The sequence below is a fragment of the Polypterus senegalus genome, chromosome 2 (assembly GCF_016835505.1).
Source record: "Polypterus senegalus isolate Bchr_013 chromosome 2, ASM1683550v1, whole genome shotgun sequence".
Classification (NCBI taxonomy): domain Eukaryota; kingdom Metazoa; phylum Chordata; class Cladistia; order Polypteriformes; family Polypteridae; genus Polypterus; species Polypterus senegalus.
In genome coordinates this window covers 122,805,861-122,830,788 of record NC_053155.1, presented here as the reverse complement: position 1 = coordinate 122,830,788, position 24,928 = coordinate 122,805,861, and the positions used below count along the sequence as shown (strand labels likewise).

The following is a 24,928-nucleotide window of genomic DNA, read 5'->3' as shown; positions in this document are numbered from 1 at the left end:
AAAGGTTAATAGTAATATTTTGAACAAAGAACTACACTTCCCATGAGGCTCCACCAGCCTACGTCACTCACTCGAAATATAAAACTGAACACGGCCCCCACCTCCGTTTTCATTGGCTAGGCGAAGTGGCGCCGTCATAGTGAGAACCTGAAGGTGACAGAAGAGTTGGTTATTTCATTGAAATCTTGGGAAACAATAAGTCATGTCCTCCTCTTGTTACATGAATTTAAACGCGCAGCTCTGTCGAAGACTGCTGGTAAGCAAAACAAACAACGTTAATCGCAATAGCAGAAGACCCTGCGAAATTAACTCCGTAACGCAAGGGAATTCGAACAATGCAAGTTGCTAGGGCCTCGGGTGCAGCGTTGCTTTCGATAGATTTCGTGCACTTGAGGTGTCAAAACGAGAGGTTGTTGCAGAATGGGCTGCATGCGGAGTCGGTAACTAATTCTGACTTTTGTTTCTGTCGAAATTTTACATTTGTGCTTTGTCAATGATGCAGTTGAAGTATTACATTAATAAAATGTAATCGGACTTAAAAAGTGGTGGGGGTCTTTAGTAGTAGGGGGCTTAGCTATATGAAATCAAAGAAATCTCGAACGAAGCGTTTAATCTGATCCGAAAGGTTTTGTCGTTTATCTTTCCATACAGACAAACGTCTCTTTAACATAGTTCAGGCAGATCTGATCTGGAAGCTGACCGGCTTCTGAGAATAGAACTATTTTTTATGAACCGTATTAAATTTCGTAGATAAAACTGATTGAACTACAAAAAGTATTAAAGAGGTTAGTGTGAATGAATAGGTACATAAAAACACGCCAATTTAATAAAGAAGCGTATTTATAATTTGAACCACGTAGTAAGCGATGACCGTTACTGATACGAATTTAAAGTATCAGTGGCAATGATGATGTGCATTTTCTTTCAGCTAGTTCCCAGTTTTTTATTTTAATTAGGGGTTAATTGAACCCAGTACATGTTTACTTTGGGTATTTGTGCTTAATCGGTGATGTAAATGTGTTAAATTCCAGGGGTATGTTGAAATTTGTGGCCTCTGCAAGTTAACCGAGATTTAATTCGGTGTCAACTTTATTGTTTTTTGTTTCTTTTGATTCAATCTACAGGCATGAATTTAGTTAAGGAACTAAGTAATTTAGAAATTTACAGAGTTATTTTTATTTGTTTTATAGACTTCTTGAAAATTAAAATGTTAAAGCTGAACTTTAATTGAAATCGATGTTTGCACATTTATTTAAGATGTATTAATTATTTCTTAGGCATCCAAGTATGTGACCAGAAGCTATGCATCTGGATCAACACTAAATGTAAGTTGGTACTATGCATTGCAGACTTTACAAAAATATACAGGTATATAAAAACGGTAAAAAACTTTTTTGTATGTTTGTTTTAGGAAGTGGTTATCGTCAGTGCTGTACGAACCCCCATAGGTTCTTTTATGGGCAGCCTTTCTAAAGTCCCTGCAACAAAACTTGGTTCTGTTGCAATCAAAGGTGCAATTGATAAAGCTGGTAGGTGCCTGTCTTATTGAAGTCATCACTGTGCTTTTTTGTCTTTTAGATTTATAATCATTGTTGGGATTTTTTTTTGTTAAGCAATAATGTACTAACATAAAAACATTGTACCACAAGTACAAGATAATACACCAATAATAAAAAGTAATACGCACTGTGAAAATCTGAACACACAATTAGCATTCCTGCAGATACAGTAGTAGTACTGAACTGTAACAGTACTCTGAAATAATCAAGAACTCATCAGGTACCCTACTGCCACTAGAATCCAAAATGCCTGTAGAACTGTCAGTAAAAGAGTTCTTATACCTATTGGTTGTGAGTCTTGTGAGTTGAGAAATCGAAGTCTACAACCTCATAGCATCAATTGAAACTTCGGATTCAAATCATGGCTACTGTCTTGACATTACTGACTTCACTTTCATTCTGATCTGTAACATGATTTAATGAGATGCAACTATTTCACACAAGTCATTTTACCAATAATTTAAAAATCCAGAGGGCCTCCCGGTAGAGTTGCTGGCTCATGAGATTGAGATGAGCCATTTAAGTTGGTTTTGGCAAGTCAAAGGTTTCCTCTGGTTAATTCTCACTGAACCACTTGGACGAAACCCTGTGGCAGACCCAGGACATTCTGAAGAGATTATATTTCTCAGCTGGGCTTGGGAACTTCAGGGAATTTTTGATGAAGAGCTGAAATCTTTAAGTTGGGACAGGGACGCCTGGGCTGACCTGACCTGCTTTACCTGCTACCTCTGCGGCCCTCACTAGGGACAGCAGTTTGAGATGATGAGATGTGTATTGTTAAAAGGAACAATTGCGCAACTTTACAAAATAATTAACACTTAAGTCAGTGATTTATCTTGGTATTTTGAAAAAAGAATAAAGAATGACAGTCATTTGCTGAATTTAAGATACAGTCCACTCCATAGGTATTTGGACACTGATACAATTTTCATAATGTTTTCTTTGTACACCACCACAACAGATCTGGAATAAAATAATCATTATGTGATTGAAGTGTTGACTTTCAGCTTTAAAGTAAGATGTTTACCAAAAATCTAGTATGAGCCATTTAGGAATGACAGACATTTTTTTTTTATACATGGTCCCCTCATTTTCAGCGGCTCAAAAGTATTTGGACATTTGACTGACAAGCTGTTCCCTCATTATTTCATTAATTATTAAGCAGGTGAAAGGTCCAGAATTGATTCCAAGGGTGGAATTTGAATTTGGAAACTGTCACTGTGAACTCTCAATATGAGGTCCAAAGAGCTGTCTGTGCAAGTACAAACAGTACATCATTAGGCTTTTGAGAGATAGCAGAAACACCAGGAGTGGTCAAATCAATAATTTCATATATTCTTAAAAAGAAGGAACGCATTGGTGAACTCGGCAACACCAGAAGGGCTGGAAAACCACAGAAGACAACTGTGCTGGATGACAGTAGAATTCTGTCCTTGGTGAAGCCAAACCAAGAACACCCTCTGGAAGGTAGACCTATCATTGCCAAAGTCTGCAATCAAGGGAAGACTTCATGAAAGTAAAGACAGAGGGTTTGCCAAAAGATGTAAACCTCAGGAATAGTAAGGACAGATTAGACTTTGCTAGAAAATATTTTTAAAAGCCTGTTCAGTTTTAGAACATTTTTCTTTGTCCAAATTCCTTTGAGCAAAAGTTAATGACAATATTTTTGGTAAGCCCCTTAAATTAAAGCTGAAAGTCTACATTTCAGTTACATAATGAATACTTAATTTCAAATCCATTGTTGTGGCATACAGGGCCAAGATTATGAAAATTGTGTAACTGTCCAGATACTTATGTAGTAACTGTACGTCTGACGTGAACTTCAACAATCATTTATATATAGATTTGCAGACAACATCCTAGAAGTGAATGGAGGAACCTCATCAGAGAACAAGCCAGCAAATAGTCTGTACTCTGTAAGTTTAAAAATGCATAATTTAGTTTTAGCCAAAACAAAAATGAACAAAGAGCCTCTCAACTAAAATGTGAGGTTAAATGGTTAAAAAACTAAATTTAAATCAATAAGTAGCAGTGTTGCCCTGGTTGTATAACTATCCATATGTGGAAATGTCCTTGCCATTCCATTACATCTGCACACACGCATACCTTACTCTTTATACAGATTGGCAAGAGCCTAAATAGGCTGGAGTTTTATTTACATATTCTCCCTTTTTTAGCTTTTCTGAGGATTTCAGGATAAAATGAGTTAAGGCAATTGGTCTGAAGTCATCCAGGGTATCTGGATATAATGTTTGGCAATTGGTATGACATTGGACTGTTTCTCAGCATTTGGATGCCTGATGTAAATCCAGCGATGTATAAAATATATAGTAGAATATTGAAGAGGTGTTCACAGGGCTAATGCAGGGACCTGGTTTTACTTGTGTACAGTGAGTAATAATGCCTGAAAAACTCAGAATTAATAACCCAAGCTGGCAGGGAAATTATTAAAAAGTTCTCAGTATTTTGTTTTCTGTTCAGGTATTTCACCAGAGGAAGTGCAAGAAGTATACATGGGAAATGTTCTTCAGGCTGGAGAAGGACAGGCACCAACAAGACAAGCACTTCTTGGTGCAGGTGTGTATTATATCAGATTTTCATATGTAATGAGTAAGCTATCAATGTTTCTGATTAAAATTGGCCATTTAAATTCAAACATAAGAGTAACTATTACAGGGGTGCCCACACTTTTTCGGCTTGCGAGATACTTTTAAAATGACCAGGTCGAAATGAACAATAACAGTTCATTTATGGTCACTACAGTATTTGGATTTAATAATCGTCATGTGGAAAAAAGGCTGACTCGCATAAATAAGTAGAGCTAAATAATGAAGTCAAGGAGCTTTTGAATTCAACCGAGTGAAAAATGACGGATGTCCGATTAACTGCAATTTTAGTTCCCTCTCCTTTCTCTTTCTCATCGCTTTTTGGAAGGACATCAGTTTCGTAGTTTTTATGAGCAGTTCGAAAGTGCATTTCCACGTTTTCCTTTTTTGGAATAGCAATAATAGATTGACAGATCAGACAAACACACTTCGATTGTGACATTGTAAGAAAAAAATCCTCTTCCAGTTCCACATCTAGCCCATACCCTCCGCAAACAGTTTTTTTAAAATCCCTTCTTTAGTCGCTATAACTTTGGAAGGATAACTAGATCACAGCCAGAGTTTTGCAGTAGCTTGTGTGCCACCCTGTATGTCAATCAAGTGGTAAATGCCATAGGGAGGATTTTTTTTCGAATGCAACGTGATCGACGCATTGGGCACCCCTGAACTATTATATAGAACAGTGGTTTTCAGTTCAAGTTCAGGGGGATGTCAGTGGCTGCATGCTTTTATTTCAACAAGTTTCACCACTAATTGATTTAATTGTTAAATTAACTGTTAGTTTTTTTTTCTCTTCATTTAGAAAACTACAGTAGCAAAATATTTATATGAAATTTTGAAATGTTTCTATTCTTGCAGTAGTTTTAAATGCTTAGTTCGCTTTTGTGAAATTTCTATTAATTCACTTTTTTGTGTGCAGTTTGCTCCCTTTTCTAACTGAAGAAAATGAGAAAGAAAAAAAAAAGTAAATGACAAATAATGAAATAAACAATGAACTGATACAGAGATGATTGTTGGTGGTTAGGAAGCTGACTTTGAAAACTGATATGGAGAGTCGATATGAATTAAATACTTGTATATCTTTCCATCTTGCAATTCATGGTCAGAGCTACGCCCAGCATCAGTGGGTGAAAGGCAGGAACAAGCCCTGGTTTTGAGCATTCCTATGCACACACTTTTTCCTTACACATACTAAATTAACTATATGAACATCTTTTAAAATGTAGAAAGCAAACTCAAATATCTGGAAAAATGCCCATGAAAACACAAGGACAACACACAAATTCTAACTGGAAAGCGCCCGAGTTTATGTTGGAAACCACGTCTCTGGAAATGTGCAGCAGCACTAACGACTGTGACACCATAATATTTATATACAGTTGTACATTTTTAAAATTAAGAGTAATTTGTTTTTGAAATTTTGTTTTAATTTTGAAGATAAAATAAATTATAGAGCTGTTACAGAACTGCCTGTTGTATTCTGGAATTCCTTTTCTTCAAGTTGTTGTATTCTATACAGATGTTTTTCTAATCCTTTAATAGCATATCTGTTTAGGTATCATGTTGACATAGCCATTGGCACTGTTCTCACACAGATGTTGTGATTCTTGTATCTAAATGTTCACAAAAACCCTCAGGTTAATTGGAAATAAATGGCTAATAACCATCTCTGAAATGGTCATTAGAACATTACAAAAATCTTGACGATAACCGGTCATTCAGCCCTACAAAGCTTCCCAGTCCTATCCACTTATTTCTTCCAAAAAACATTAAGTGGAGTTTTGAAAGCCCCTAAAGTCTTACTGTCTACCACACTATTTGGTAGCTTATTCCAAGTGTGTAAAGAAAAACTTCCTAATGTTTGTGTGAAATTTACCCTTAACACCTTTCCAACTGTGTCCCTATGTTCTTGATGAACTCATTTTAAAGTAACAGTCTCAATCCACTGTACTAATTCCCTTAGTAATTTTAAACACTTCAGTCATGTTACCTCATAGTCATCTTTTGCTTAAACTATGCCTTGTGAAAATATGTGTGAGCATGTGTCATATAATTGTGTCCTGTCTATAGTAATTTCTAATCTTGCACACAATCCTGCCTGGAAAGGCTTTACATGCCCCCTGGAGAAAATATTCAAATACTGGATGAATGAGTAGCTACATAATATTCTATTATAAACGCATATTTATTACCTTTATTTTTTTTTTTCTGTTTATTTAGGCTTGCCAATTTCAACACCAGCAACCACAATTAATAAAGTGTGTGCCTCTGGAATGAAATCTGTTATGTTGGCAGCCCAAAGTCTAATGTGTGGACACCAGGTATTGCCTTTTTTAGTCTTTGTTTTACAAAAATTAAAATGCATTGTTTAATTAAATACAATTTATTCTTAATAAGTTCACTTCTACTTACGTCAGTGTGTTAAACAGCAGTTACAAATACAGCATGACAAAAGTGCAACATAAACACAAAATATAAACTGAGAAATGTTGCTTTAAAAACATTCCTGTGCATCTGAGTTAAAATTAAATACTAAGTATGGTTTACTTGAATTTTTCTTTTTCATTACATGTGACAATTGTGAAAAAAGATTGCATTATCTGTTCTGTGCATTATGTGATGTATTTACATTTTCATTTTAAAATGTGTACTTTTTACAGTCTATATTGAAGAATCATAAACACATTTTTGTGGTCATTTGATGTAATTTTATCCATTCATCCATTTAATTCATAACTTAAGATTTTACGCTTAATGTCCATTTTTAAATTTGTCCTTGAAATTGAATAATTGGAGCAAATAGACTATTCAAATGAGAAATCATTTTTTTACACTCCCAACTGCTGCAATAACATTACAACTGTCTGCCTTTGAAATGCTGAGAGATTCAGGGAAAATAAGCACAGTGCAGTGTCTAACAGAGGCATTGTATTGGATGCTTCAGCAGAAGGAATGTTGATATATAAAAGCATAAATAGGAGCAGGACAGGCTATCTTTCAAATTTCAGAACATTTCATAATATAATAATCTTAAAGCTACTTAAACTAGGTGAAGGTTGTTAGGGTCTCAAGTCTATCATGTCTACACTAAACACAGAACAGGAAACTGCCTTAGAGAGGGTGCCAGTTCATTACAGGACCCAGTCACATGCACACACCCAGGGGAACTTCCACATAACCTGTGCATTAACTTAACTTGCATATCCTTGGGGATGTACGAGGATAACCAGAGTAATTGAAGTTGGGGATTCAATATGGAAGCCCTTCCATTTTCTCTTGTAACATCGAGACAGGTAATCAGGAATTACAAACAGTAAGTGTTAAGGGGCATAAGAAATGTTCCTTTGCATTCTGAACCAAGTGCCATGATTTCTAGGAATTGTCTCTCTGTCTTGTCAGTAACATGCTTACATTGGAAGCCTTGCATTGATTGATTGGTATTACCTACAGATTAAACATGTAAATAACAAATTGTTTCAGCAGATGAAAAATTAATTCATATTTAAGGAAGAAGTTGTGCTGACCGTTTATTTAGAAGGACTATTGCATCCTGAGGAGGGATTGACATTGAACTGGTTTCTGTAGGGAGCAAGGGAACAGAGTACCTTAAGCTTTTATTTACCTATAAACAACATGATTTGTTTGCGGTATAGGCACGGACATACTTAGAGCACAAATGACAGGCTGAGCACAAATGGCAGACTTGATTTTAAGAGTTATGCTTCCTTGTTTTGAGTGTAGGCAGTGTGAACTCTAGATTAGGAAATGGCATTATCTGTAAAGGCTTACCTTAATACTAAGTTGGGTTGTGCATTTTTATGTTTAAGTGATAATTTTCTGGTCAAGAACTAGTGTTGTGTAATATCCAAATTTACATATTGATGTGTTTTTTTTTTTTGTTTTTTTTTTTTCTGAAAATGGCTTGAAATATTATTAAATGCGTTCACCCAATTCCATTCCTTTAGGACAGAAATGAGAAGCATGGTAGCTTGAGTAACAATGTTGAACTAGGAAAGTACCAGTATGTCAGTGTGGTGTAGTGATTGAGGCTTTGGACTTCAAACCCTGAGGTTGTGGGTTCATATCCTGCTACTGACACTGTGTGACCCTAAGCAAGTCTCTTCACCTGACTCTACTAAAACTGGAAAACCAAATGAAATGTAATCTGTTGTATCATAAATGTTGTAAGTCACCCTGGATAAAGGCATCAGCCAAATAAGTACATGTAAATGTAGGACAGTACCATAGTTTAATTATGGAATAGTACTAAAAAGAATATTGGGAGAAGGACGCTAAGGATAGAGCTGCCAGGGAAGAGGAAAAGAGGAAGGCCTAAGGGAAGGTTTATGGATGTGGTGACAGAGGACATTCAGGTGATCGGTGTAAGGCCGATGTTATACTTCATGCGACGCATGCTGCAGCGGACGCTCCTGCTACGCAAGCATTGTAGTGTTCATACTTGCACGCGTACTTTACATAAATCTGGAGGAATCCACCAGGTGGCAGTGCATGATATTATCATGGTGAGAACATGTTTGGCTTCTCTGTGTTGTGAATTGCCTAGAACAGGGGTCCTCAATCCCAGTCCTGGAGAGCCGCAGTGGCTGCAGGTTTTTGTTCTGACCTGGTTGCTTAATTAGAAAGCAATTCTTGCCAATAAAGCACTAACAAGCTATGACATTAAATTAACTCTGCTATGTCAGGTCATTCCCATATCCTAGATTTTCTTTCCCTTTCTATCATGCAAATGATTTGAAGGCTAAAATGGACGAGTAATTCTCAGTCCTTCACTTTTTTCTCTTCATTTTTCTTCCAAGTATTTAATTAAACCCAATAGTGCAGATAAATACACACAGGTGTAAATGTAAATAAGCTAAATGGAGAAATGCTGCTCTCTCTTGTCATTTGCATGTTCTTGATAATAAGGAGCAATTAAAATAGCTGTTTAAGACAAAATTAAGCAATAAGGGCTCAAAATCACTAAAGTGAAGCAGAAGTGTTACTTTAGCAATAAGTGCTTTTTATTGAGCAAAAACCTGCAGCCACTGTGGCTCTCCAGGACCGTGATTGAGGACCCCTGGCCTAGAACACTCATTAAATTCTGATGACACCTTACCGCAATATCTCTGAAAATTATCTTTATTGATTAAATCCATCAATCCAGGGATGTGTCCATTCCAGCAAGCATTGGGCGCACAAGTGAGAAACAATCCGTGGACGAGGCCTCAGCTCATCGCAAGGTGAATACAAGCACTCGTATACACTTGCGTCATTTTAGCGGCACCAAATCCCCAAATCTGCATATCTTTGGAAGGAAACTGGTGCACAGTGTGGAATACAAGCAGGAAATACAGTAGAACCTCGGTTCACAACCATAATTTATTCTAAAACTCTGGTCGTAAACCGATTTGGACGTGAACCGAAGCAATTTCCCCCATAGGATTGTATGTAAATACAATTAATCCATTCCAGACCATACGAATTGTATGTAAATATACATTTTTTTTAAGTTTTTAAGCACAAATATAGTTAATTAATCCATAGAATGAATAGTAAACTAAATGTAAAAACATTGAATAACATTGAGAAAACCTTGAACAACAGAGAAAACTAACACTGCAGTAGATCGCGCTATAGCGTTACCAACCGCTGGCTAAAAGCACTTTTGTTAATGAGTTTTAAGCACATGGAAAAAAATGAACATTTGAAAAAATCCGTAATTTAATAAACCACCAAGAAAAATAACATTGCAACAATGCACGCTACGAACCGATCACTGGAAACAGAAGTGAAAACAAAATCAAGCCCAGTGCATTCTTTAACTGCCTTCCTACCTTAATGCGTCCAGCTCTCTCTCGCACTGCATGTGTGTCTGCATCTCGCGCTGTGTGTGTGTGTGTGTGTGTGTGTTTGTTTGTCTGTCTCTTGCACTGCCTGTGTGTCTGCATCTCGCGCTGCCTCTGTGTGTGTGTGTGTGTGTGTCGCACTCTCTCGTGCTACCTGTGTGTGTGCCGCGCGCTCTCTCGTGCTACCTGCGTGTGTGCCGCGCGCTCTCTCGTGCTACCTGCGTGTGTGCCGCGCTCTCTCGTGCTACCTGCGTGTGTGCCACGCTCTCTCGTGCTACCTGCGTGTGTGTCGCGCTCTCTCGTGCTACCTGTGTGTGTGCGCGCGTCTGTCTCTCTTGCGCCGCCTGTGTGTCTCGCGCTCTCTCTCTCTCTCTCGCTCGCTGCACAGGAAATGCACAGGGAGAGACTGAACATGTACAAACCGAAAGGGAAACTGGCTTGTTCGTATACCGAGTGTGTGGTCGTGAACCGAGGCAAAAGTTTGGCGAACGTTTTGGTCATAAACTGAGTTGTACGTGTAACAAGACGTTCGTGAACCGAGGTTCCACTGTACCAGCAACATAACTCCCTGCGAGACAGCAGTGCTATCGCTCCACCACCGTGACAACCCCATGTGTGTAATTATTCCCGCCATGTGTGTAATTATTAACAGTATTCATTATTTAAACAAAATTATATGTAAAATGTAACATGCACACTTTAATGCATTTCATCATGAAAGTGGTAGAGTTGGAATATCTTACATTTAATTTGTTCTGTGTGGTGATCTATTGTGCTTGCCGCTGCTGTCAGGTCCAAAAAACTCGTAGCGATTAAAAACTGGGATGACGTTTACGATGGTCTGCATTAATGGTAAACTACGAGGTTAAAGTGGACATTTCGAGATTAAAGCCGAAATTTCCACTTTAATCACAAAATACACATTTTCACCGTGTCCTTTATTTTTTTTCTCAGTGGCTCAAATACAGTGCTATACATTATGTTGTGTTGTTAAGTTGCAAAAATTAAAAAAAAAAAAAAGATGGTATGTGAGACTTTTAAAATGTATCGTGTCATTACGATCAGGAATATGCGACGCTTGAATATAAAAGCACCACGAATGCATCTGTATGTCGGCATTTTGCTTCACCACATTGAAGCATTCATCCCGTAGGATCTGCATAGAGGCTTTCTGTCACATGTAGATAGTAAACAGAGACACTGACGTCACGTTTCGACTTTTAGCACACTGTACCCCCCACCAACCCGACTTTTTGCTGGTACTACAACTCGCGCATGCGTCACGCTAATTTCTGAGGACCTGCTCAGAGGACGCATGAAATGAACGCTGGGAACGTGTGGCAGCCATGATGCGGGCGCGTACGCTTTCTGAGCGTGAAGTATAAATGAGCCCTAACAGAACAAGATGCAGAGGACAGAAAGATATGGAAGAAGATGATCAGCTGTGGCAACCCATAAAGGGAGCAGGCAAAAGAAGAAGGTTCAAAAGAAAGGAATCATGTACGCGTCCAGAAAAATGAGCAGTTATCAAGTGTGTTTCATGTTTAATAAATCTGAAGTCGTGTCATACAATATAAGAAAAGAACAACATACATAAACCAGAAGCTTGCAGTCTAATTGGATAGTGACTATGTAATTTAGAAATGATTAATCTATTTTCACATTTGTAATTTTTGTTATCAGTTTTTATAAGTATAAAGTTTATATTTATCATAGTGTATAATTGAATGTTTCAATTTTTATTTTACAACTTTTACTGCAGTTTTGAAAATAAAGATAGATTTTACATATTCAAAAGAATGTAATTATCAAAAAATTCATGCATTACATATATGGAGAACATGTATTTTATATTAAGAACTAGCAAAATACCCGCGCTTCGCAGCGGAGAAGTAGTGTGTTAAAGAAGCAATGAAAAAGAAAAGGAAACATTTTGAAAATAACGTAACATGATTGTCAATGTAATTGTTTTGTCACTGTTGTGAGTGATGAGTGTTGTTGTCATATATATATATATATATATATATATATATATATATATATATAATTTACACACACATAAACATATATATATATATCTACATATATATATACACATATATACATACATATATATATCTACATATATACACATACACACATACTGTACATACACACACACACAAATACATATATATATACATACACACACACACATATATAAACATATATACATATACATACATATCTACATATATACACACACAGCTATTTCGTATCAGTGCAATACGCTGCTTGTTAAAACGGATAACTCCGCTCTTACGTGCAAGTCTGCGTGGATATTATGAACTATCGTATTTGTTCAAGTTCTATTTAAATTTTAAATAGAAGGAATTTTTATTTAGTCGACAGAAATATCTTTGGTAGGAATGGTAAAACAGACAGGAATATTATTCGTGAATAAATCAACTCAAACCTTAAACAACTTATAATATTTTGCTCTCCATAAAAATATATCCTGTCTAAATTATACAAGTTAGAAATAAAGTAAACGTTAAAAGAACAAACATTCAAATTTCTTTACTCTTATGTAATTTTATATAAAAATAAACTTAGATTTTAAATATCCCAAAAGATTTTGCTCTCCATAAAAATATATCCTGTCAAAATTATACAAATTCAAATATGAACATGCTGCATAACAAAACCTAGAAATATAAATAAAATGTGTTCCTTTCAGCAATAACAAATCAAATCATTCAGTTGTCTTTGCTCATATGTCATTTTAGAGCTGGACGCCTGGCATCTTTTTTTGGCCACAGGTTCGTTTATGTTTGGTGTGAGGTTCTGTGTTGTGGAGATTCTCAGGATGGATTGCAGGTGCTCATCAGTGAGGCGACTCCTGTGTGCTGTTTTGTTAGTCTTTATCACTGAGAAGAGCTTCTCACACAGATATGTGCTACCAAACATGCACAAGGTTCGAGCCGCATGTAGACGGACTTTTTTTGTTCTTCAAAGCACCAAAGCGCCGTGCAAACTCAGTGCGCTCAGTTTATCAGCAAAGTGCGATTTGGGAACACCGTAGTGACGACTTGGTTTAACATTACTTGGCAACAGGGAAAGTGGGGCAAGTGCACTGGTGCATTTGTGTCTCCCATAAAAGCAGCTTCACTTGAAATCACTTTGTGATTGTGCACGGGTTAAAACGTCCGCTGAAGTGTCAGATTCTTATTTAATTATGCTGCTTTCTGTATCTTCTGCATTGCATTCAGGTTACCCTGATGTTTTGTCTCATAGTGCCGTCTTAGATTAAATTCTGTAATTACAGCCACATTAGCTCCACAAATGAGACACACGGGTTCAGTAAACATATACTCAGCCTCCCATCGGTTTTTAAAGGCTCTATTTTCAGAATCAACTTTTCTCTTCAGCATCGTGTGAGCTAGCTTCGCAATAACTTGCAGCATCATAAGGTAGACTTGATTAACGCGGTAACTGTTAGGCAAGGCAGCTGAAGCGCTGCATTATGGGATCTGTAGTTTATTGTGTTACCAGCGCTTCATATACCCGGGATTTAATAACAATAATACAGTATATAAAATGATCTCGCGGGCGGATATAATTACACCGGGCGGATGTGGCCCTGCGCCCTTGAGTTTGACACATATGGACTAAATAGAACTTGAAAAGATATATTTTTCAAATGTGATCGCAATTCAGATAGAGTTGACGCCAAGACTACAGCCTGCATGCCTCAATAAGTCATCCTCCTCGCTCTTACTTTTTTACCGTTCATCTAATGAATACACTGAGTATGGCTTTACCAAAACAATCATTGATGGCGAATAAAGTATCCATTATTCGAGTATGTAGATCGGGATATATATATATACATATATATATACCAGCGTATAGCGGAGAAGTAGTGTGTTAAAAAGCTAGAAAAGAAAAGGGAACATTTTAAAAATAACGTAACATGACTGTCAATATACAGTATTTGTTTTGTGAGTGTTACTGAGTGTTGCTGTCATCAAGGATTTGATTATCATTATTTCTTTCAATCAGGTTCGTATTTGTAGGATGTGTTGTGTTCAAGTTACATTCCGTGTTTGTCAATCGTTGTAAAGATGACAGGTTTCATTCATCGATTCATTTCTTACTGCATCAATAAACAGCTCGTCTTCTTCTTTATCTGAGACCTGACACACTGCATGCACGGGTTTTTTTTACACTGTCTTCCTTTAGCGGGACATTGACTTTTTCCAACGTGTGCTTTGTTTTGGATTTATGAATATGCTTGTATGTATCAGACGCTTCATATTTTTTGCTGCCTTTTCAATTGTGTAATTCGGTTTTTGTTCAGCGCTCTTTGGAACTGTTGCTTTTATCTGTGCACTGCGTCAGTTCACGTGAGCCGCTCGGTGTACATGCATCGAAGTTTCCCAGCTGTGCTGGTGCCATCTCGTGCTATGTCCATGGCTGTATTTAATGTTACCTTAGTCCTGGCACTTAAAACTTTCTCTCGCAGTTTCGCTGAGTTTGTGTCAAACACCACCCTGACCATCTCATCTTCCTCTGCATAAGCACAGTCCTTAACCCGTGAATATTTAGTGAGAGTTTGCTATTGGATTGCCGCTGACGGACGGCCTTATATGGGCAGGCACTAAATTACAAACGCCAGCGGCAGCCTGTCTATGAACTTAATTTAAAGTGTAGGTTTACATCGTGCTTTGTTTCCGAAGTAGCAGAACTCATGAATATGGTTGTATATGTCACTCACTCGCTTCTTATTGTTTCGCTGCCTTCTCAATTATATAATGCATTTCTTCAGCGCTTTTTGAGGTCTTCCTGGTTTTCTATGTACTGCGTGATTACGTGGGAGGCGTGATGATGTCACACGAAACTCCACCCCCACGGCGTTGAAGCTCATCTCCATTACAGTAAATGGAGAAAAACTGCTTCCAGTTATGACCATTACGCGTAGAATTTCGAAATAAAACCTGCCCAACTTTTGTAAGGAAGCTGTAAGGAATGAACCTGCCAAATTTCAGCCTTCCACCCACACGGGAAGTTGGAGAATTAGTGATGAGTGAGTGAGGGCTTTGCCTTTTATTAGTATAGATTAGGTATTGAGGATTTCAATAAATTACAAAAATAAAAAAGCAATTAAATTTATAAATAAGGATTAAATACTGGAATCTGGTAGCATAATTAAGATCATGAACTTTAAAGAATCAATTAAATTACTGAAAGACAAGAATGCATTCATTTTTACTTTTAAGAGAAGGGAAAGAAAAAATCAAGAACAGTACACAGAGAAGTAATCTCTAAACCATCTACCCTTTAATAAGTTGTGCTTTTTGTAAATTAAATGTTTGTAGAGTGAAAATGTGAGAACTCCATTTCCAGTCAGGCACCATACCAAGAAATCATTTTATTCAATCAGACCTTAAACCTGACAAAGAAAATGTTTATCAAACAGTGTGCAGTATTTGGAAAATGTACATTTTTTAAAAACATTTCAGACATTGTTTGATTTAAAATACATTTTGTAATACATTTTGTTCCAGTCTGTCTTCGGTGCATGTTTATGTGCTCAAGAAAAACATTTTTTTTATTTGCGAGTAGATATCTTAAAGTAAATGGTTATACAGTATGTGAGCTGTACTATAAACCTTGATTAACAGCTCAGTATTCTGTATGTAAACATTCAGCACATCTTCTTCATCCTGCCCATTGTGCAGCTATCAAAAATATTTTTAAACATTTAATTACAGAGGTGATACTGAGAGTAATAAGTCCACATTGCCCTGTATGAGCTGCTTTAAATGACTGGTTTTTGCCATTTTGAAAGATGAACATTTTCATTTGTCTATCATCTCCATAAAAGGTCTACTTTCCCTACATGCACTTTACTTTTTGGTGGTACTGTATAAGTGTCACAACTAAAAGCAGTACATACGTCTTGTGTAAATAATCAGTAAATATTGAAGTATTAGAATGGAAACATAGAAAAGCTTGTTTTGTTATCTAAAGTAAATTATTGTAGTGAATTAAAATGAATATTTTTTATGTTTTCAGTGTATAATTAAGAAAAAGTGGTTGTTACAAACTTCACTTCTAATGTTAATGGTACTACAAAAAAATGTGTGTAGTACATTTTTAAAGTTGTTTTTTTTTTACTTTTCTTTAGGATGTAATGGTTGCAGGCGGGATGGAGAGCATGTCTAATGTTCCGTATGTCATGAAAAGGGAAGCCCCTGGATATGGGGGTGTACAGATGGAGGATCTCATTGTGAAAGATGGGCTTACAGATGTCTACAACAAATTCCACATGGTGATGATTCTATTATTTCTATTATTTAATATATTATTGGTAATAAAGAACAACTTGTTTACTATAGTATCTTTGTAACTTGTTCTCATTGCTTAATTTGCATACTACTGAGTTATTGTGCTCTGTTAAATTTTTTTTTTTATGGCATGTCTTTATTATTTTAAATACCATGTGCCTGCAGTTATGAAGTTTATTTGTATTTGCATTTAACATTTTGCATATAATCTAAATACAGGGCGTTTGTGCAGAAAACACAGCCAAAAAGAGCAGCATTTCCAGAGAGGAACAAGATGCGTTTGCAATTAATTCCTATAATAGAAGTAAAGCCGCTTGGGAAAAGGGAATTTTGGAGAAAGAAATTGTCCAAGTTAGCATACCACAGAAAGGTAACCTTTTCTGATAATGCCATTTAGTAGAAGCAAACTGAATGGTTCTTTCAATAATGATAATGTGTTTTTATATTAGCCATTAATTATAATGCAGGTGTTAACAGTCATAATTTTTCTAACTGGACTTTCTAAAAGGTAACACAAGGAAGAAATAATTAAGATACAATGGAAATGGGAGCAAATGCTTCAGCTCTGTACAGCATTAAGGTTGCCTCTACTGTCTTTTGTACCTTGATTTTGATTCACAGTGCTGCATGTATCCTTGCTCAGAAAAATGAAGACATTGAACTGTGGAGAAAAAAAGGACAGATTTGTTTTGTATTTACAGTTCCTATAAAATAAATGAAAACAAAGATTTAAAGTTGTGCAATTTGCTAACCATATAACATTTAGTCAGTCAGTCATTTTATAACCTACTTAGTCCTGAACAGGGTCACAGGGGGTCCGCTAGAGCCTATCCCAGCTGGCATAGAGCACAAGGCAGGAAGAAAAACTGCACAGGGTGTCAGTCTATCGCAGGGCAGACACACACATACACACACACACACACACACATTAATCCCATCCACATACTGTGGTCAATTTAGGATCGCCAGTTCACCTAGCCTGCATATCTTTGGACTGTGGGAGAAAACTGCAGCACCTGGAGGAAACCTGTGCAGACATGGGGAGAACATGCAAACGCCACCCAGGGAGGACCCGACACATGCACCTTGGCCTCCTTACAGCGAGTCAGCATAAAATTTTCTGATTGGTGTCTTTCTGAGAAAGCTGAGTTATCTAAATCTTTGGAATAGAAGACCATTTTGAAAAGACAGTCTCCTTTACCACCTTGCATTTTTTGGCTTGAGAAATGACAAATCTCCTCTTTCTACTGTAAAATGTACAAAACACAAAAACGTTCAAATCAGAAGTCTAGAAAGTATAATAATAATAAAGAAAAGTATTAATAATAACATGAACAGCATACTACACATGGGCGAGTGACACTAGAGTCACTTTCGAATAAACCAGAATCACTTTTAGTTTCACTGATCATTTCATTTTTACTGCCCGAAGACAGATTCACCCTGGCATCACTACTGATGAGAGGTGTTGCTTATGAGACACCATTATGAGGCTAGGAGAAGACGCATCTGCACCATTGCCCAGGTAACACTCGTGCATGTCGCTTACACAAGGTGCGTCTATATCTTTGCCCGAGTGGCACTTGGGTCTAATAGTGAGGTTAAATAAAACAAGGCAGTGATGTTAAAGAATGTGGTTGAAATGGTACTTGTGTTATGCCTGAAACCCTGAAGTTGTGGTGCTTTCTCATTAAAAATGACTTGTATGTCAACCTGCCTGTGTAATTTCCAATTGGTTGTTAGTTATTTCTAGAAAACTAATGCTTATCTTAACTGCATTGGACACAAGGCAGAAAGCGACCATAGATGTGGTGCCACATCACTGAGACATGTGCACATATCGATACTGCATCAGGGGTGATAGTTTTGGGTTGCTAGTCAACCCAGCTTTTAGACTATGAAAACTGGTCTGTCTTATTTTTTTTCCTCCTTTTATGACTGCCTTCAAATAGACAACCAAACCACACCTTTTATAGAAAACTCCATTACAAACGAATATTAAAAGCACACTGAAATACATTTCAAAACACAATAAGCGTTCAGCGATTATATGAAATGTGAAGAACATTAACGCACTTTTAGAACACTGAAATAAAATGTTCCTCACCCCATGGCAATGTTTTCAGTTACAAAGATGAAACCAGAAAGTTTGGTATTTTTCAAACAAAGTATATTTATATTATGAGAAATAAACAAAAGAATAATAAACTCAATATGTATGTAAATTCCTGAAGTGTACTTAAAACCCCGTCCAAAACAGTGAAGATCCGAAGAACGTAGTACTACATGGGAAGCAATAACATTAAATTACAGCTCAGCAGAGAAATCCAGAAATCTATGGATCGGTCTGTTTTCAAACAATGTACTCCTTTGATATGACATAAAGTAGCACATTTTCTTCATCCCTGGGTCTGTGCAATCTAACCATTAAGCCTACATCTAGTGGCTTTTTTTTTTTTTTTTTTCTTGGGCATGTGGTAAGCACTTTAAGGTGTCAGCTTTGAAGTCATCACTTAGTTTTTGAAAGGAGTTTAGCCACATATTTGTACAATTTTTAATATATTTGTTTAAAAAATTTATTTCAGGCTGAAAAGTAAATGCAAATAGTAGGGCTGAGTAATATATCAATCATGTAGTGATACCTACAATAAGAAGCTCTCATTGAACCTATTTTGATCACATCAGTATGTTTGGTAAAACTTCTCTACTACTGTGTGCCTTCCAGGACTGCCCTGTTAAAAGCCTACTGCACCTACTCCTGTGCTCCCGCCTTGTCCAGCCCCGGCTTTTCATTCAAAACAAAAGCAGTGAAATGGGCGAGTCGATACAAATAAAGATGAACTGCTATCTAAATAAGATGCACTGTTGATTGTTTTTCATATTTTGAGTTGAACGAACAGAAGTTAAGTGTAAACTATTGTTAAAACTAAACATACAACAGGTAGGTTTTTTTTTCTAATTGGAAAACAATTGTCATGTGATAGACGAAGAGTGCGTAGAAATAAATAAATGAACAAACACCTGGCAAACACTCTCCTGACAGAAGTATTTTCCCAAAGCAGCCATCTTTAACACAAGCATTCACTAATAACTCCACATCCAAAAGAGTCATGCAAATGGAACAGTATAACTAACATTATTAAATGCAAAATCATTATTTTCTTGATAGTAAATCGGACAACTTCAACTTGCCCTTTACTGTAAGACAATTTAAAGCTGATCTTTTCTAACAAATACAGTATGTCTAAATCTAGCATATTTTTTTTATTGCCCATACCTGCCACGCCTAGGGTTTGTGTTTAACAGCTTAAGATGATTTGTAACTGCAATAGAAATAAAATGCAATGAAAAAGACTGTATGTGTTAAAGTGCATAACAAATTGTAAGTTCACCTTAATGAAGACATTTAATTTTGGTACAATTACAGTGCCCTCCACTATTATTGACACCCCTTGTAAAAAATTGTAAGAAGTGCTGTAAGTTTGGAGAATACAGAACATGGCATCGGAGAATCAAAGTTCTGCCATGGCCATATCAGTCCCCTGACCTGAACCCAACTGAAAACCTGTGGAGTGAGCTGAAGAGGTGAGTACACAGGAGAGGGCCTCGGACCCTGGATGATCTGGAGAGATTATGGAAAGAAGAATGGTCTCAGATGCCATGCTCTGTGTTCTCCAACCTTATAAAAGGTTACAAGAGAAGACTCCGCCTTGTTATATTGGCAAAGAGAGGTTGTACAAAGTATTAAATGTGGGGGTGCCAACAATTGTGGCACATGTGTTTTTGCTAAAAACCTATGTATTTCTTAATGAGGGGTTTGTTTTTCTCTGAATTAAGTTATTTCAATTAAAAGTTAGATGTTTCTAATTTTTCAGTGCAAGATGACAAACAGTGATTTTTTTCTAACCCTTCTTATTAATTTTTACAAGGGTGCCAATAATAGTGGTGGGCACCGTATTTGCTTTAGGTATTTAGCAGTTGTGCCTTTATCAGAAATCATGACTACTTGGATTGAACAATTATAGAATTTTTGTGATTTTTTTACTTAAAAGGAAGACCAAGTTATTTGTTGCGTATATTTTTCTCTCCTCCCATATGAAATGGAATAGATGGTTTGCTCTCTTTAGTGTAACATCATGTCTTATGTGGCTAAGTTAGTCTCTACCTCTCTTCTGTTGCATCTAGAATAAGGTGGATATAAAAAATTGAACAAATACATTCAGTACAGCCACATGTGTTACAGGATAATGTATAGCAAATTCCTTTATAATTTAATAAAATGTTTTTTTTTTTCTTATTTTTAAAATAGGTAAACCAGATATTATTGTGAAAGAAGATGAGGAATACAAGAGAGTCGATTTTAGCAAGGTACCCAAATTGAAGGCCGTCTTCCAGAAAGAGAATGGTAATTTTCCTCCCCGACTGTTGATTTGGGAGGCATATTTGTATTTTTCTGAAGAAGGGGATTATGTTAAAACATTAAGACTTTTTTTTTTTTTTTTTTTGCATTAATTTTAGTAGCTCATCACTAAAGTTGTGTGCAGAAATCAAGCGGTACGGACACAAAGCATACCTTATTTACAAATGTTTATGTATGATCAGGTTTGTCTGTAGGAAGGCAGTGTATGAGCTATGCACAACAGAGGAGTAATCTCCCATAGCTGTGGCACTCAGTAACATGTCACAATTTGTTTATTCTCCAAAAAAGAGCAATATAATACCAGTAACTGATCTGGGAATTTAATGTAGCCATTCACAGACGAGACTGCAGTGTTAACCAGTGTACCAACATACTGCTTTTTGTTCACATGATAAAGTGCATTATTCTTTCTAATGCAGGAGAACGGTTCCTGATGTTCCAGTTTCCCCCTGTGGCCACTTTGCTTTGAAACTATTTTATTAGAAATGCTTATGCGTTTTGACATTAAGCATAATACCACGTGGCAGCCCAGACTGTAATGGAAGTTTGTTTTTTTTTCCCTACACTTCCAGGTACTGTTACAGCAGCCAATGCTAGCACTTTAAATGACGGAGCAGCTGCCTTGGTTTTGATGACTGCTAATGCTGCCAAACGACTCAATGCTACACCTCTTGCCAAGATTATTGGTATGATGGCTATCTATTTTTAGTAGAAGTAGCCATAGTTCATTTATTTGTAGCTTGTTCATTTTTTTCATATAAACTGTCACTGTAAAATATTTGTCATTTCTGTTCACCCCCTGAAAAGAAAGGGGAACAATTTCTGTTTTAAAATAAGCAGACCGGGTCATAAAGCCACTTTAGTCAACACTAGTCGTAATCACTCGATGTACTCTGCAGTGTAATAATCTGACAGGTTGCTTTTTTATATTGTGTGTGTGTGTGTGTGTGTATATATATATATATATATATATATATATATATATATATATATATATATATATATATATATATATATATATATATATCTCTATCTATCTATATCTAAATAAATATATATATATATATATATATATATATATATATATATATATAAATATATATATATATAAATATAAAATGTGTGTGTGTGTGTATATGTGTATGTATGTATATGGGTGTGACAGTTAAACTAATGTAACTCATCAGCCATTATTAACACTTTGGCTTTTCCAACTAAAGACTGTGGCATACATTGGCATAAAGTTCATTCCACTTTCACAATGGTCATATTTTTCTTGTAGCACAGTAAAATATAAAATTCCAATGGAGAAGACTTTATAGTAATTGATAAAATAGCTTGTTAGTGGAAGAGAAAGATAGGGGCTGAATATTTACATATGGAAAATGTGGAGTCCATTTAAGAAGGCCTAGATTTTACTACAATACTGGGGGTTTCGCCTGCCAACCTCTCTAGCCTACGCTACGCGCCAGCCTCTTCGCATCTCTGCTGCTCGCATATGTGGATTTCGCTTTTAGCAAACAACTCTTAATTCTCGTGGATACACCTCTTCATTGGGAAGAAACACTACTTTAGACAATCTACAGTAGTTTAAATCCGAACAATATATTCAATCTCTTTTCGCTGTTATGTTATCTCACTGAGTAATAATTTCCATTTGTTTGCACTCTTTACTATAATTTTTTGAGACTTTTGAGTTTCAGTACTCAGTTCTCTCTAACCTGCTCTGCATGTGTATTGCGCCAGCATTTTTGAATTCCTTACAACGTTCTGTCATCTACTCTTTGTCTTTTATTTCCAGCCCCAGGTGTGGTTAAATATGTTTGCACAAAATCTCATCTCGCGGGACGTGAAAGTATCTCTCTGAAAAGTTACATCTCGTCCTAGGCTAAAATGTCTTGTCTTGTCCCAGGATTTTTATATTATAATAGACAGAAGTGTTAATTTCTTTGCATTCAGTAGTAGACGTTCTAGAATATTGATTTGTCTCTTAATCATGTCTGTGTGATAAGACTGATGGTATGGTCTTTGGTAATACTCTTTTCTGTATTCAAAAGCATTTGCAGATGCAGCTGTTGATCCCATTGATTTCCCAATTGCTCCTGCATATGCTGTGCCTAAGGTACGTGTCCACACTTTCAACTATTGCATGGTATTTAGAAAATACTACAACATTAAGAAAGGAAAAAATAAATAAGATAATTCATTGAAATGTATGAAGGAGGATGTTGGCACAAATAGCAGGTTAAACAAGAGGGGGATTTTTAACAAATCCAACAAATAGGTTTATTCTTTTTTGTTTTTTTGTCCCCCCCCCCCATTAGGTTTTAAAAGCAGCAGGTCTAAAGAAAGAAGACATTGCCATGTGGGAAATAAATGAGGCCTTCAGTGTAGTAGTTCTAGCGAATATAAAAATGCTTGGAATTGACCCAAACAGGGTAAACATTAATGGAGGAGCTGTTTCTCTGGGCCATCCAATTGGGTAAGAACTGCTTCATCATGAAGAGTGAGACACATTTGAAATGGGGTCCGACACTTAATGTTTTTTTTTTTCTGTATTTAGCATGTCTGGTGCACGAATTGTTGGTCATATGGTCCATAACTTGAAGCCCGGTGAATATGGACTTGCTGGTATTTGTAATGGAGGTGGAGGAGCTTCTGCAGTGCTTATTCAGAGGTGCTAAGATTCCAAATCTTTGTACTTTCTTTGCTGCCCATCTGAGCAGCAGGCAGCACCATCAGACCTGCTGGTATGAACAGATGCAGAGAATGGACTATAAACAGAAAACGATTCATAGTCTGGATTATTTATTAAACATTAACAATGTTGCAGAGATCAAAACTACCTAGACTAATCTCCAAAACTGTCTTTTGCTGTTACAAAATTTGTTTTATGTAGCATCTGGAGCAAAACAAAAAAATAAATAAATCAGTGGATATGTTTTATTTAAATTAAAATGTTTGTTTAAAATGTAATATGCATTTTTTTTCTCTTTTTTTTTTAAGTATCATTAAAACCAGGTTTCTATTAAATGGAGAAATGTATTTTTAACATGCGTTTTTGACCCAGTTATATATCTGTTGAGGTATGTCAATGTTCATTTTGCATGTCTGCTGTTTGTGCATAGAAATTCTCAGCAGCCAAATTCTACAGTTAAATGGTGGAGAATCGGAAGTAGAGTCATGAGCACATTTACAGGTGTTGCTGTGTGTTTACAGTACTGAGTATCAGAGTGAATGAATGCATTTTTAAAGGCCTCGTCACACCAAATATTCGTCTTTTTTTTTTAAACTTAAGTTTATGTATCATTTCTTGAAGTGTCTTTGTTTTACACAAAGATTCTTCTACAATACTGTACTGTACATTGCAAACTTGTAAGTTTTAGGTTCTGTTTTTGTTGTCTCCCATACACAATACTTTCCGTTATTCAAGAGAGAGGCTATGAAAATTGTAAAGACTTCTACAATGGTTGCCATGCCACCTTCTTGGTTTATTTTTTTATTTCTCTGCCTACTATATATAGAGCTGTCCATATAGGTTCTGTGCATAATCTGGGTGTCTGCCTTTCCGGAGTGTTATGCATAGGATTAGGCTTTTACTGGCATTCTCTGTAGGTTAACAGATTAACACAGGTACAGAAATTTAAGTTTTTATTTTTCATTCCTTAAAAGCTGATGAAACATCTTGAAGCCATAGTGACATGTAGTCAGTGCGATTTTTGAGTTTCTGATAAAAAGAAGTGTTGTTCAAGGAGAAGTTGAAGAGTCTGCTGCAATGACTCCTGACAAAGTGACAATTCATTTTACATTTTTTAAATGCAAGCCGAGCTCTTCTCACTAAGGACAAAATAACACATCTGGTGCTGGATATGTAAGTACTGGAGGATACACCTGAAACACAAGGTGCATGCATGTCTCTTTGGAACAGGAAGACAAGCGAGACCTTTCCTTGGGTCTGTAGAGCTAGTTCAGAGCATCCAGCTGCAAGGCTCTATGATCCACTTTCCAAAGCTTAAACTCTGTGCAAGACATCAGTCATACATCAAGAAAAGTCACCACTCCTCAACTCTCATGTAAGAAATACATAAAAATGCAGAAGACACAGTAAAGAGTTTAAAGTAAACTAAAGGCAGCAGCACTGCATTATCTTTAAAGTCTCAGTCGG

The 24,928-nt window shown here is 36.4% G+C and overlaps 1 protein-coding gene across 1 annotated transcript; it reads left to right on the top strand.

Annotated features, from left to right (window-relative positions):
- The first annotated feature begins 110 nt into the window (after positions 1 to 110).
- acat1 (acetyl-CoA acetyltransferase 1) lies at positions 111 to 23,491 on the top strand. Its single transcript, XM_039744513.1, has 12 exons — positions 111 to 256; positions 1,278 to 1,325; positions 1,412 to 1,529; positions 4,041 to 4,136; positions 6,386 to 6,486; positions 16,184 to 16,327; positions 16,563 to 16,713; positions 20,653 to 20,748; positions 21,336 to 21,449; positions 22,821 to 22,885; positions 23,088 to 23,245; positions 23,327 to 23,491. The coding sequence occupies exons 1-12, from the start codon at positions 203 to 205 to the stop codon at positions 23,445 to 23,447; spliced, it is 1,266 nt and encodes a 421-aa protein (XP_039600447.1). The 5' UTR covers positions 111 to 202; the 3' UTR covers positions 23,448 to 23,491.
- Positions 23,492 to 24,928: the final 1,437 nt, after the last annotated feature.

What these genes read in the sequence shown, in the direction of transcription:
- acat1 (XM_039744513.1), top strand. Translation starts at nt 203, where the DNA reads ATGTCCTCCTCTTGTTACATGAATTTAAACGCGCAGCTCTGTCGAAGA. An exon ending in AGCTCTGTCGAAGACTGCTG is followed by an intron (nt 257 to 1,277) that starts GTAAGCAAAACA and finishes ATTATTTCTTAG; the next exon opens with GCATCCAAGTATGTGACCAG. An exon ending in CATCTGGATCAACACTAAAT is followed by an intron (nt 1,326 to 1,411) that starts GTAAGTTGGTAC and finishes TGTTTGTTTTAG; the next exon opens with GAAGTGGTTATCGTCAGTGC.